Source organism: Paralichthys olivaceus, chromosome 20 (genome assembly GCF_024713975.1).
Source record: "Paralichthys olivaceus isolate ysfri-2021 chromosome 20, ASM2471397v2, whole genome shotgun sequence".
NCBI classification, from domain to species: domain Eukaryota; kingdom Metazoa; phylum Chordata; class Actinopteri; order Pleuronectiformes; family Paralichthyidae; genus Paralichthys; species Paralichthys olivaceus.
Window position 1 is genome coordinate 16,021,436 of NC_091112.1, and position 14,587 is coordinate 16,036,022.

The 14,587-nt window shown below is 40.5% G+C and overlaps 1 protein-coding gene across 1 annotated transcript; it reads right to left on the reverse strand.

The window, feature by feature from the left end:
- Window positions 1-12,417: 12,417 nt before the first annotated feature.
- LOC109631821 (heat shock factor-binding protein 1-like protein 1) lies at window positions 12,418-14,525 on the reverse strand. Its single transcript, XM_020090833.2, has 3 exons — window positions 14,385-14,525; window positions 14,210-14,276; window positions 12,418-13,589 (listed from the first exon to the last, which is right to left on the reverse strand). Exons 1-3 carry the CDS (start codon window positions 14,454-14,456, stop codon window positions 13,495-13,497), a joined length of 234 nt encoding a protein of 77 aa, XP_019946392.2. The 5' UTR covers window positions 14,457-14,525; the 3' UTR covers window positions 12,418-13,494.
- Window positions 14,526-14,587: the final 62 nt, after the last annotated feature.

Sequence of the window (14,587 nt, forward strand, 5' to 3'; positions counted from 1 at the left end):
GGGAGAGAGAGAGAAGGAGGGAGAGAGGGAAAGAGAGAGAGAGAGACAGAGAGGGAGAGAGAGAGAAGGAGGGAGAGAGGAAAAGATAGAGAGACAGAGAGAGAGGGATAGAGAGAGAGAGAGACAGAGAGAAGGAGGGAGAGAGAGACAGAGAGAGGAGAAGAAACAGGAGGAGGGAGAGAGAGAGACAGAGAGGTGGAGATAGAGAGGAGGGAAAGATAGACAGAGAGAGAGGAGTCTCAAACCGTCTCACAAGATGAAGACAATACCAGCCTCGCTAACAACTGGCAAAAATACACATGTCAATTAATCAATGAAAAATTGCTTTTCAGTTTCAGTAACTTCTCCTTTATCACAGAATATAGCAGACTGTTCAGATTTATGAAGACTGAAAATTCCAGAACATGAGTTTAATCAGTCCAAAAAACAACTCAGTTCCCACAATCACTGAAAATAATGTCACACAAAACCTCTACATTGGAAAATGCATGTCCACATTCACCTGCTAAGAACAAACATACACACAGACAGGGGTGAAACCATAACCTCCTCGGCAAAGGTATTGAAAAAAATCCAGGTTGTGAAGACGGACACAAGTGAGTTTACTGGACTTCAGCAGAACGCTCTCCGTCTCTGCCCCAGACAAGGGCAGCTCGACATGGTTAAGGTTACCACTGCATGGTTAATGTAGTTAAGTTTTACTCACTACATGTCGTCCACCATCCTGAACTCTGCATCATTACATGCCACCTCACTACCTAGGTACACATACTTCCTCTGTTACAACATTTGGATAGAGATTGTAAGCTGCAGAATTGTTCAGTTTGTGTAAGATTTCAACAATATATTGATGATTATCAGTTGATTTTCTTTTCTTCAGTTATGCAGATTCCCAGACAAATTTTAAATGGAATCTGCAAAACCCATCTGACATAAGTGTTGGATTAAAGTATGTTGCATTATCAAGCAAGAACTTGTAAACAATGCACAAACAATCGTGTAAGCATTGATTGGATTTATTATCAGCAACATAACATCCTGCATGGTTTTAAATGGTTTCTACTGTAGTTCCTGAATTGATTTCTGTTACGCTGACATAGTTTTACAATGTTGTTGTAGTTAGCAGAGTTCATTGACTGTGGCATCCATTTTATTCTATCTGGAGTTTATATAAGCTTTATACATTACAAAAAAACTGATTTGACTTGAACTAAACTTACATGAGCTACATGCACTATGTCATTAAACGTTTAACACTGCTGCATTAACTTGTGCTCACATTTGCTCTGTGATGTGTGTTAGATAACTTAGAAATCTTCGATGGATGTAATCTCACTGTAGGTACAGCATGTGTAAAAGGGCCAGTGGAGGGGAACACGTTTACTAATGATTTTCAGAAGACCACAAATGTGTGTGTGTGTTTACCTTACTGTGTGGTCTTATGGGAGTGTTGCAGGAGTGAATTGTGTTACAGTGTGTTACAGTCGAGGTCATCTGAGGCCCCCCTCTCCCTCTCGCTGGGAGTGATATAACCTTTAGCACAAGGTAAATGTCCATCAGCCTGAGCGACCAATGCAACACACACTTATTGTATTCTATGTTGTGTGTGTGTGTGTGTGTGTGTGTGTGTGTGTGTGTCCTTCACCCAAGGTAAGCGTCGATCACTCTGAAAGAGAGATAACCAGATAAAACAACCAGTTTCAGTTTGGACTTATAGAAGCACACATCTGTAGGCCTATGGGCAGATGTGGCACTTGCAATGGACTCACATGCATGCGTTGGATCTGTCAACCTAAACTCATCCACTACTGACATTATGGAATTGCATTGGGGTTCATCTGGTTGTGGATTTTATTTCCTGCATACTTATATTTAGCATTGCATTGATAACTATGGCATGGCCTGGCTTATGTAAGTCCTAAGCATTAACCGTTGTTGTTGTCGTTATGACAATGACACCAGCACCAAGCGTAGAGAGCGCCCAGCATTAAGCGCAACGCATGCGTGTGAGTCCAGCCTAATGCTTTCTCACTTTAGAGGAACATCCCAACAACAGTATTAGTTATTTCACAGAGAAGCTAGCTGCCATTTGATTGTCTTTTCTTTAAATTTTAACATGTTTCCAAGATTAAGAAAACAAATATTCTGGTTTTGTGAAGCTTTAACAACCTAGTTCCTTAAAATCTCTTTGTGCAGAATTAAGCTGATAATTGTCTTATCACATTTAATTCCCACACGAAAACAAAGTATTCCCCAAATGTTCAACTATTTCCGGTTTATCCCAAAATGTTCTCCATTCTCCACTTGTTCTTTCTGCGTCTGCTTCCTCTAATTTTACATATGTATTATTGAAATCACATTAATTGATAAGAAATTAATTTCTCTGCCTCTAATTGAAATATGCTTTATTGAAAATGGCACGGATATAGTATGAGCCTCTCTCCATTTTACCTCCATGAATATTCATGAGTACGTGCGTGTGCGTGTGTGTCCCTCGGCAACACAGGGTTGCCATGGGAGACAACCCATCGAGCCTGTCCTCATCCTCTCATCCCTCTCTTCTCTCTTTCATCTCTCCTGTCCTGTGCCACCATCCTACCATTAATCTCCTCACTTGGACACTGTTCACTGTTGTACTTTCCTCAAGTCCTCTATTGGCCACTTAATCCATTCACACTTCAAGGTTTTTTGTTGCCTCATACCACAGGATTTAAGATTAGATTATTTCATCCACTGGTAAAAAAAGATTTGTTAATAGAATGTAAATGTTTTATAATAAGGGCAGACTTGGAGATACAGTGTGTGTGGATAACAGCATGGAGCTGTGATTGCAGACCTATTCCCTCAGCGAAAGGTGATACAATCTTATTCGTGCTAATTGATGGGCAAGCCGGCAGCCTGATAATGAAATCCAAACCTCTACTCATGTCTAAGTGAGCGTCTGGCTGGGGATGTGTGCGTGTGTGTGTGTGTGTGGTATGTAATTCTGTTCCATGGCGGCGAGTAAACTGTCTAATTGACCTTTCCACAATCCACAAAGGACGTCTCCTCCACCCGTCTCCTTCCCCCTGTAAATTCCCTCTTTCTCCTCTGTCCTCCATCCTCCTTTTTGATTCTCCCCAGACACTTAGCTCGTCTCTGTCCTCTGGCTTCTCCTCGCCATTTTTATCCCTTTTTATCCATCTTTTGTCGTCACACATAAAATCCCTGATATTATTGATTTGATTTGCAATTTATAAATCTGTTTTTTAACCTCGAGCAATGATCTTATATATTTTTTAAAAAGGATCTGACCTTGAAACTGCAAATTGTTGTTTGCATCCAGTGTCCACGATGACAAAGTATTTCTACAAGCTTTATTACAATCGTCCCTTCTTGTGTCTTGTATCAGGATAAATCTAGGGTTGATAATCCTGGAAAAGCTTGCAAGAGTCTGCAACAACATGCAACTGATACATCCCACCCTCAAAGCAGCACACACTGCCTGAAAAGTGCTAGAAGGTGACTTTTCTGGTTCAACGGTTTATGTCTCCGTGGCTGAAGACTCTAGTCAGTGAGAACACAGGCAAGCAAGTCAGTCTGTGACAGACCGGTACACCAGACAATCAAGGCATTCGGACCGAATCACGACATGAATGGGCCTGTAAGTTACACTTCTGCGAGAACCAAAGACACTTGCTCTTTTCTTTTTCTTCCTTACAACGTTATTGACTGCTATCAGGACGAGAAGAGGATTTCAACAAATGGGAGTTAGTGTTTTAGAGACAACTTACCAAACCTAACTTTTGACCATAAGAACCTGGAAGTTTTAGTCCCAGGAACTATTTTTCAAATAATTAAAAGGTTTCTGCATTTCCACCACAGTCTGAAGAACAGGCAGGCATAAGGCAAATCATCCTGCTGATACATGAACAACATATGGCTTCACTCCAGTCCACCAGGAGGCAGTGATGCAGAAGATTATACAACAACCAGTAAACATAGAGGAGATTCAATTTGTGAGAGAACGTTTTGTCCTTTATTATTTACTTATCTTGTCCGTTCTTCTTCCCTACGCCTCACACTTCATTCATATTCTCACTGGCTGTCAAGGGTGAGCAAGAGAGAGAGATGGTGAGTGAGTGTCTCGTAGACACAAATGTGTGCTGGCTCTCCACTGATGATTAAACACAGAGAGGAGAACACTGTGTGTGTTCAGTTTTGTCAAGTGATTCTGCAAAAACGTCTCAAGCCTCACTTACCTGAGTTACCTTTAGTACTCCAACTGACCTTTCAAAAATGAGCAGTAACATTCCTTTCATCTCTCCTTCTAATGATCCTTCTTTTCTCTCCTTCACCATCTCTTCTTTCTACTTTTTTACCCCTTCTGTTGCGATGTAATGAGATCATGATGACCCCTCCATCGCAGGCCAACATCTGCCATTTTGTTTCATGGTGCAGATTGAAGCTGAGAGTAAGGCTGCCGACATTGTTCAAGCTATAAAATCTCCTTTGAAACCTGCTTCAAGGAATTTTTAGAATTATGAAAGTGTTATCTTCTCAACTTGCATTGCAGTGCAAGGTACACTCTGATTTAGCTTTCATTTTCCATCCATCCATCCATTATCTATACCGTTTTAATTGTTGTAGCCTAGAGCTCGAACTGGATCCACCCAATAGAGCCATCATGTCTCAGGGAGGACGACCCTGTGCCGACCTTTGGAAATGGGAGAGCCTAGTTGCTGCACTGTGATGCAATAAGTCTTAAAATGCAGCCTCCGAAGGATGCCCCCCCCCCCCCCCCACCACCAAATCATTTTGATCATCCCCTTGTGGCTGGCTGCAGTTTAGTTCATATGAAGTGCTGAGAACCCTGCTTTCTGTTTAACTATGTGCTCTGGGCTGTATCTGATCATCATCATCATCATTTAATGTGCTAATGTGACTGCACAAAAATGCATCACCTGCAGAGGCAGCATTTTTGCTTTTTATCGTTTTTGATTCCACCTACTGTCAGCTCTTGTTGTTCCCTGATCCCTTGTTGTGTCTCTTACAACAATGTGTTTCATTTCAGTTGTCGCAACTTCAACACCTCCTCGATTCATCCCTCTAAAGGTGTGATATAAAACCCTGAATATTACATCATCACCGGCTTTAAAAATCCAATAATACATTTGGCTTCTATTCACGAGTCATTCATATTAAGGTATGAACCTTTTTTTCCAGACAGCTTACGACTCTAGCGTCTCAGTTCGCTGGTGTTAATGACCCTGTCTTTAAGCACAGCAATGGATGTACCACCTTGGGCACTGAACCGCTTAATCATGTGGGGACAAAATGGGAACAGACAGGGAGACATAAAAGGGGGGAAAGCGGGGAAGGGAGGGGGCTGAGGCGACCATGACGACCACCTTTGAATCAGACATTGATTCCACTCAGGTGACTTCACACAGAGAGAGAAGAGGAGTGCAAGAAATGATAAGAAAAAAGGGGGGAGCGGAGAAGAAGGTAGTCTGACAAATCTTTAATTAGCATTGGTAATGAGTAGGAGAGGAGAGCGGGAGGAAGAAACGAGGGACGAGGTGAGGGAGGGAGGATAATCAGCATCTTAATGCATTCATTAACAGTGCAGAATCTTTTCAATAAAGTTTTTATTTTCAAAACATGAAAAATGATTTCAGAACAGAAATATACGTCTCAACCAAACACGAGGATAAAATAAGCCTAAACTGCTCAGCTGTAAAACTCGCCTTTCCTCTTTCCCCCATTTTCCTCCTCTCACCCCAACTGGTCAAGGCAGATGTTCGACCATACTGAGTCTGCTGCTTCTGGAAGTTTCCACCCATTAAAAGGGAAATGTTTTTCTTTCCACAGCCGGAGAGTGTTTGCTTGTTGTGGGACCTTCTTATTGTAAGGTCTTGACCTTGTGTGATGTGGCGCTATACTAAAAAAATATTGTTATTGTTTATATAAAATTATTTGTAGGTTTCATTAGTGGGATATCCATATGATGTTTTATTAGACAAATATGTCTGAAAACAGCTGCACAACTGTTTAAACACCTTTTTATGTCCCTGACCTGTCTATTTCCAGCCTGCACACACACACACACACACACACACACACACATACACACCTAGAGCTCAGATTTAAGCACACGCACACACAAACTCAGACATACACACACACACACCTGTTGCAAGAGAACACTTTTCACAGCCATGGCTACCATAAAGCTGACCCAGTTTCCATGGCGACAGAGATGGGGTCAGTCGCTGGCTGCCGATCCATCAGACACACCCATGTTTCATGAATACACAGAGATGAGGAGTGAAATAGAAAGAAAGATGCAGACAGATGAACCGAGTGATGAAAGAGAGGCAGATGAAGGGATGATGAGTGTTGAGGGATGAAGACAGAGACAAGGGAGAATAGATAGGAGGAAATAGGAAAGCAGTTTGAAAAAAAGGAGGAATCGGAAGTTGGGTGGAGTGACGAAATAGAGAAGAGAAGGTTTGAAATAAAACAGTTTAAAATATGTGGAGTTATTTAAGTTTTCATGCAAATCTTACACTTTCCCAGAATAGCCATTCCCAAAGCAGGAGTCTGGACCCCTTGGGCGACCACAAGATGTTTTCCAGAAATCTGATAAAACAGAAAAATTATAAGATATTGATTTATAGCCACAAAAAAGGTAAAAAAAAAAAACTGTAGTTGAATTTAAAATAAAACCATGAAAATCCAAACATTTCATCAGCTGTCTGATTTGTTTTTGTCCCAACATTACACCAGATGTGATCCTGACTGATTAGCGACATCAGTTGTAGTTCTGTCAGAGCTCATTGCGACATGTGCACATAGGTGACTTTTAGCTCAAATGAAATCAATCATCCTATGTGTGTGCTTCAACCACCTCCAGGGATAGTGAGGGTCCAGCACTGTTGTTTCAGGGGTTGGGGTCTGGAAAGTGTGTCTATATTTATGACCCATGTTATAAGAGTAGTTCCACTGGAGAGAGATATAACCTTCTGAGATTGTATCACTTGAATCTACAAAAATGAAACAAGATTTTTTTTTTTTAAAGATGGAAAATATCAAATTGGACGTAGCACAAATATGATTTCATTTTCATTCATGTTCAGTGAAATGATGATGTGAAGGGTTGGGAACCACTGATCTAGGGGATGAACGCAAACACGTGTGGAGATGCAGTGACTTACAGAAAATACTGGTTAAATAGGGAGATGTTGCACAGTTGTAGCCGGATATCCAAATGTGTTACACTTATACACTTATAGATTTAATTCAAAATGTTTTAAAAGTTATTTTGCAAATGGATATTATGAGAAATGTAAATATATAAGTGGGTTTTGTGCATATATATTGTGACAGTTAGCATTGCTATGCAATTTTGTTGATATAAGCAATCGTGATTGCTTTGAGGAAATAAAAAAGACCAGAATGGAATTCAACCCTGCCAAGGCCAATCAGTCCACTTGTGAAACCACATTTAAAGTCACTACATCCAGATTTATGTCCCTAAACATGATTGTTTGTCATCAAGATCCATGAATTATTCTCTGAAATTTCTAACAAAAATAACCAATTTTCAATGTTAAACTAATTCAAGAAAGATTCCTAAATCTCCCCCGATTTAGAGCCACACGCTAATTGAATGGGTTCTTCTCTGACCCATACCAGTTTTTTGGAACCTCATTTTTTGGAACCATCAATCAAATCTTCCTTGGGTCATGCCCCACCACACTTAATACTTACAACTTAATTAAGCATAATCCTGCTGAGAAACCAAAAAAACTGTTAAATTCATTCATGTGTTTATGTTCATTTACTCAAAACTATTAAGTAATTTACACATTTATGTTTACACATGTATTATTTACATATTTATGCATTGAAATATTTACATTAGCATCATAAGAACAGTAGTAATGATGTGTTGTATCTGCCTCTGTAGTCTCACATTTCCCCCAATCTGAGGCCTTTCTGGCTTCTTATTAGTTGGTTCAGTCAATGGAGAGTGACAAGCAGGAAGTGTGTGTTGTTGATGTAGAACAGTAAAGTGCTACTTCAGAAAAATATCAGTCTCCATCCTGTTGTTTCTTCACATTAAGAGTGATTCAACTACCACACATCGAATCCTCCCATTTCAAAATAAACACGCAAACCGATAATTGGACAGGGGTGAAAACGTAACCTCTTTGTCGCAGGTAGCAATGAATTTAAAATCAGCAATGGTTTCACTGTCGTTATGTGGACGAATACTGATGCTGCCTGTATCTTGCATGATGGTGTGTGTGACCATTTCTTTGTTTTCATCAAACTTGCAAAAAATAAACGCATTTCCCAAAATTCTATTTTATTTTTGTTTCATGACAAATTACATCCATATAGAAAACATTTCCATCCTGTGTGTAAATGATGAGAGGTTGTTAAATAAAAACATCATGTCATTTTTCCCCTCCTCTCCTGCAGACCTTTTCTCTCCTGCTCTTCCCCCAAACCTCTGTCCCTATTCCTGCCGCCACGAAATGACATCTGTGGCAGAGCAAAGCTGGAAATCACTTTCTATTCCTGTAGATATAAATGTATTACAGCAGACAGAAGGTGATGTATGTTACAAAGGCCCTGAAATAACTGCTGTGGTAATTTTAGGCACAGCTCTTCACCCGTCCAGCAGAACAGAATAGAAGAGAAGAGAATATGTGAATGGGAGCTGGGCTCTCAGATGGGCTGTGAGTCTGTATTTACTATGACAAAGATAACAGGTAGTGGCGATCTGTGGTTTGCTTTGTGAGTGTGTGTGTGTGTGTGTGTGTGTGTGTGTGTGTGTGTGTGTGTGTGTGTGTGTGTGTGTGTGTGTGTGTGTGTGTGTGTGTGAGTGTGAGTGTGTGTGTGTGTGTGGAGAGTGAGGGGGGGGGGGGGGGGATTTTCACTTCAAAAGCAGACGAGAGCACAGCCCAGATTAAAGCACACCGGGAATCAAAGAGCCCCAGGTGGTAGGGAACACACAGGTGTCCCCCGAATGCATGTGTGTGTGTGTGTGTGTGTGTTTGGGTGCACGCATGTGTGCGTGTTTGTGTATTGTAGAAGAGAGAGAGAGAGAGAGAGACAATCTATTTTTAACTCTTATCTCTGCCAACACCTCTGTGGGTTCTTGTTCTCTGTGGTTTGTCTGAGCGATTCAGGACTTTCAGTCTGAAAGTATTGTCAAAGATGAAGAGAGCGCCCCCGCAGAGCTGCTGTGTGTGTGTGTGTGTGTGTGTGTGTTTGACCTTGTAGACGTCAACAGAAGGTACAACATGTGACGAACAATTTATCGAGTGCAGCCTTCTGCTTTGCACAAAAATCACCAGCACCACTGATGGTCCTCCAGGTGCAAATCTGTGTATATAAGTACATATTTATTCAGACAAAATACAAAATAACCAATACAACATACAATAATGATGTGACCAATTGTTTGTAGTGTAAAGTCATTGAATGAATCAAGTACCAAAGAAAATAAATGATTTCTCTCTCAGCTTGGGGGTTAAAACAGAGCAAACATGTTTGCTATATGAATCTGCTACAGTGATGGCAAAACAAAATGTTCTGTGGAACTTTACATTGTGTTTTGTTAGATAGATAGATAGATAGATAGATAGATAGATAGATAGATAGATAGATAGATAGATAGATAGATAGATAGATAGATAGATAGATAGATAGAAGAGAGGAAGCCACTTGAGGCTATTGACATTTACTTTGTGTTTCACCTTGTAAGTGAAGTGTGCAAAAGTAGCATTAGGGAGAGGGAGAAACAGGGCGGACAAGTGTACGCAGCAACATGCAATCACACGCACACACACACACACACACACGCTCTCTCTCTCTTTTTCTCTCTCTCTCTGAAGTGCTTGCCCCTATCCAGTTCAGAGTGCCAACCATGCAGACGGCCATTAGAGCCCCACCTACCACCATCCCAGTGGAGAGCACCCGGCGTGGGCCACAGGGCTGAACCACTTAGCCTCCCCTCACTGCCGGGCCCAGCTCTCCACACACCCACTCACCACTCCACCGCCACGAGAAGACTGTGTGAACTCGCTCACTGCCCCAACTGCTAAAGTTGTGTCGTGCAAAAGCTAAAAGTGTCTCTGTTGCTCACACTCAAAGATGCATCAGCTTAACGCACTGCAGAGCCCCTCTCCTCTCCCCCCTGTCTTGGCTGTCTTCCAGTACACATCGTAGTACACATAGTGACACACGGGTAAACACACGTGTACACACAAACAAACATGCACACACATAATTACACTTACTAAAGCTGACAAGTGTCTGCTTCGGTGCAAGTTGCCATGGCAACACAGTTAGCAGTGTTGTTGCTCTTTGGCTGGTATAGACATGCTAGTGAGGCTTATTAGTATTTGAGTACACACACGTGCACGTGCACATGGGCGCCCCCTGCCATGCACATGTGCACATTCACATTTACACAGTCTCAGAGGTGAGTGTGGCAGTAAACTGTCGAGAGTGGAAACCCTCCATTATTTAATACTGCCATCTACAGCACAAACACTGAGAGTACATCCACGACCACCCCACATGTACGTGTTTTATATATCATCACCTGAACATAAACCCATATGTGATTACTGAACATCTTGTTTCTAAACAACAGGCGGTGTCTGCTTGTCACGTTTCAGGCTTTCCACAAGATTATGGAATGTGAATGCATGGATTTGCTCCCACTAAGCATCAGTGATATAAACAAATAATAAGGCCTGGCTCACAGGCTCAAATATGTCAGATGGGGTTGAGGTCAGGGTTGTGTGCAGGTTCATTCCACATCAAACTGAGAAAAGCATTTCTTCGTCTACCTTCATGTCTTTACGGCATCGCCATATTAAAACCCACAAAGTTAAAGGCACAGTATTGTCTAAAATCACACTGATCAGTCACAACATATAAAGCAGGTAACTGATTTTAATGTTGTGGCTAATCACTGTATATACTGTAGTATCTGGAACTCTTAATTGGAGCAAAAGGGATCAAAATATATCAAAATGCCCAAATTCTTGTGGGCACTTACAGGCCTTAAGTCATTATTTGTAAATTTTGTTTATAGTTAAAATGTGGTGTTAAACTGAAAGGTATTTCTGACTGATGTGTCACAGTAAAGGTAGATTTGGATTGCACTGGATTGAACAGGAGTTCCAGTCACAGAAGCTCAACAGCAAGATGAGCAAATTCAATTTCAGCACCATGGCAAGCGACACATCCACTCACTGTAATGACCAAAAGTGACCACTAGAGGTAGTTATAGTCTCATATTAGCAGCGTTTTACGCCACTGTAGCACCTTCAGTGGAATTTGTCTTTTGTGAATTACTTTGTATTGGAACCAAATTTCAAATGAAAAGGATAAGAAACAGGATAGAGAGGTTTGTTATTTCTTTTATTATAGCTTTTATTGTTAATAATGGTAATAAATGTTTGTTGACTTTCTTATCTGTGTGCAGTTACTGTATGTGATATCCTGAAGTTTTATGTGAACTCACCAAAGCAAATTTACAATACTGATTTAATCTGCCATATTTAGGGGACTGGTACTGTATATATCTATCTTGTGACAAATGTACTTATTGTAAGTTGCTTTAGACAAAAGCGTCGGCTATGTGCCCTAAATATAAATGTAATGTAAATGTAAATCTATGAGTATGTGGAATTTAGTGCAGCATGATTGAATTACGGAGTTATGACTTTTGATTTATTTGCTTTCCACATCCTTTATGCTGCCATATGACTGATGGGACAAAGTATTGGAAAGACTGATATGAATTTCTACTTAGGAGGAAATACAACCAAAATTTAAATCTACACTGCAGTCACATGTGCAGGTTTTAAATTCTAAATTTCAACATGCATTACACTGTCTTGTCATATGGATCTTTCCATTTTCTCTTTGTTGTATAAAACGGAACAGATGCTTGACGTGTGGCAACAAAAAGTTAGCATATAGCTGGCAGTAAACATGAAGACATAGTTGTAGTTTTAAATGGATCAATAAAACAAAACATAGTTTCAAAATCCAGGGCAAAATAGATTTCATTGTATGTTTTATATCATATGTAAATAACCAACTTTCTTAAAATTAGAAAATAGGGTGAATTAATAGAAATCTAATATTTGCACCAACCTGGGAATTTGACAAGGCCAATAGAGATAAACTGTTCTATGGTCTTCAACTTATCGTAGACAGATTGTAAAAAATCCAGTCCAGAAGACTGTAGACGTTTAATTTTGTTAACTGATATTGTAAGTGACCTCTGTAGTGACACACATATATCAACAGTAAAGGAATAATGTGATGATTGGAGCTCTTTGGAAAAAATAGTGTGATGTAAAATATAATGAAGTGATTCCAAGAAGCAGCCACAGAAAGTGTTCAAAAAAATCTTTATTTGGCAATTTGATTCACTTTGGTGCACAGTGGAAAACACAGTATATACTTTGGTTCATCTGATCTGACTGCAACATAATGTGCATTAAACATGTCAGAGGAAAAAGGAAGATATGAAATATGGCACTAGTTGTATGTTACCTGTGTTGTACTCAGGAATAAACTGCATAGATGTGATCAAGAGTGTATTCTCTCAGAAATCAAGATCAACTGCCGGCCTCAAATAAACAACAATTCAGCCTGTCATCCAAAAAACAACATGTGGAGCCACTGGTCACTTTGTTTTGCAATTTTAAAGTGGTTATGTGGAAATAATAAAGTAGTTCAACTGTAAACAGTTTTTAAAACAAAGAATACTTCTGTAGTGTTTTCTGTTTTTTGTCTCCTTCTTCCATGTGTTGAAGCTTGTTGAGGGTTTGACCATTAGAGGCGCTGTTGAGCTACAATGTCCTGCACTGTTCACATGTCTTGCTCTAACAACACATGCCCATCATGTGCGTACATGCACATACATGTTGGTGGCACTAAAAGTGGAGGGGAAACAATGCTGCATTCAAGATATTAAAAATGCTCTGAAGATATTTGATATGAGGTAGGAGGCATTTAAATCTGCAAGTTACACTTTAAGGATATGAGCAAGAATAATAAATCATGAATAAAACTCTGGTTCTTTGTTCTTTTGGCCACACCACAGGAGTCAATGTCTGAAGATCTGATTGTACATGCTTTGAAAATTAATCAAAAGTGTTACTATAAAATAAATGATCTGCCAACATGGTGATCCAAGGCTCTGTACGCTGTGATTGGTGTTGGTACAGAGAGATACACACACATTTGTCAGCAGTGTTGTAGCACCTTGAAAAACACTGACATTAGGATAAAACCTTAAAGTGATATCATCTGTAGAGGTACACTAATGCCAACTCAAAGATCTCATTGCAGGATGTTTGGTGAAAGTGCAGAGTGAAGAGTGAAACTTCAGAGCCACAGTGAAGTCACAGTTCCAGAAGGTTTCATTCAAAGAGCTCGTGTGTCAGATGAAGTGTGGGCCTGCTGTCACTTTGAATCTGCCTGCTCCTCCATACCAGCCTGTGTCATCAGGTCTGAGACGTTCTTCTCGAGGTCATTGATGCGGGTTCCCATTTCATTTAGTGTGAAAATGAAGGAAAAGTCTGCACGTGAAACAGACAGCAACAACACAGAACAACAGCAACACAAAACCAGAACAACAACAACACAAAACAGCACAAAACAACAGCAACAACACAGAACAACAGCAACACAAAACCAGAACAACAGCAACACAAAACCAGAACAACAACAACACAAAACCAGAACAACAACAACAACACAAAACAGCACAAAACAACAGCAACAACACAGAACAACAACAACACAACATCAATTGTATTTTAAAGTCTTTTTGTTTCGCTCATCTTAATAAGATTTGAATTTGACAAATGATCTGACACACAGAAACTGAAAGTGACCGCCCCTCTGCGGCCATGTTTTTATCTTTAATCCAGATGTGAAGTTGACACAGACGACACATGTCCTCAGGTGTGTGTGTGCGTGTGTGTGTGTGTGTGTGTGTGTGTGTGTGTGTGTGTGTGTGTGTGTGTGTGTGTGTGTGTGTGTGTGTGTGTGTGTAACAGACCTCACAGCTGCTTGAACCACATCTGCTTCCGGCGTCATTTCTAGATGAGAAAGTGTGGAGCAGTGTAGAGTTTGTAGTCCGGATGTAAAGACTTGATGCGGAAATAAAGGATATGTTTGGACTCCAGCTGTTCGGAGATGCTCTGAAATTGTCCTTGAAGTCGCTGCATCGTTTCCTCCATCTGGACAAACACGTCACAAAGTGTTAAGGTTGAAAACCAACAACACAACCGGCTCAGGTCAAACACACACAGACACACACAGACACACACACACAGACACACACTCACCGTCTGTGTCATGTCTTTACACTCTGTCTTCGACATCGTGGATCTTTGCAGCACTTTATCTTCTTCATTCATGAGTTTACTTCAACTGAGCAACTCTCCCCACTCAGCTCGCACCCAGTGACGTCATCTGGTGGCAGACTGAAAACTGTTCCACTTCCGCTTCCAGTGCCCTTCATTTCAGAATAAAAGTCGGTCCAGGAAGG

What these genes read in the sequence shown, in the direction of transcription:
- LOC109631821 (XM_020090833.2), bottom strand. Translation starts at nt 14,456, where the DNA reads ATGAATGAAGAAGATAAAGTGCTGCAAAGATCCACGATGTCGAAGACA. An exon ending in GTAAAGACATGACACAGACG is followed by an intron (nt 14,277 to 14,384) that starts GTGAGTGTGTGT and finishes GTGTTTGTCCAG; the next exon opens with ATGGAGGAAACGATGCAGCG. An exon ending in CGAACAGCTGGAGTCCAAAC is followed by an intron (nt 13,590 to 14,209) that starts ATATCCTTTATT and finishes TCATTTTCACAC; the next exon opens with TAAATGAAATGGGAACCCGC.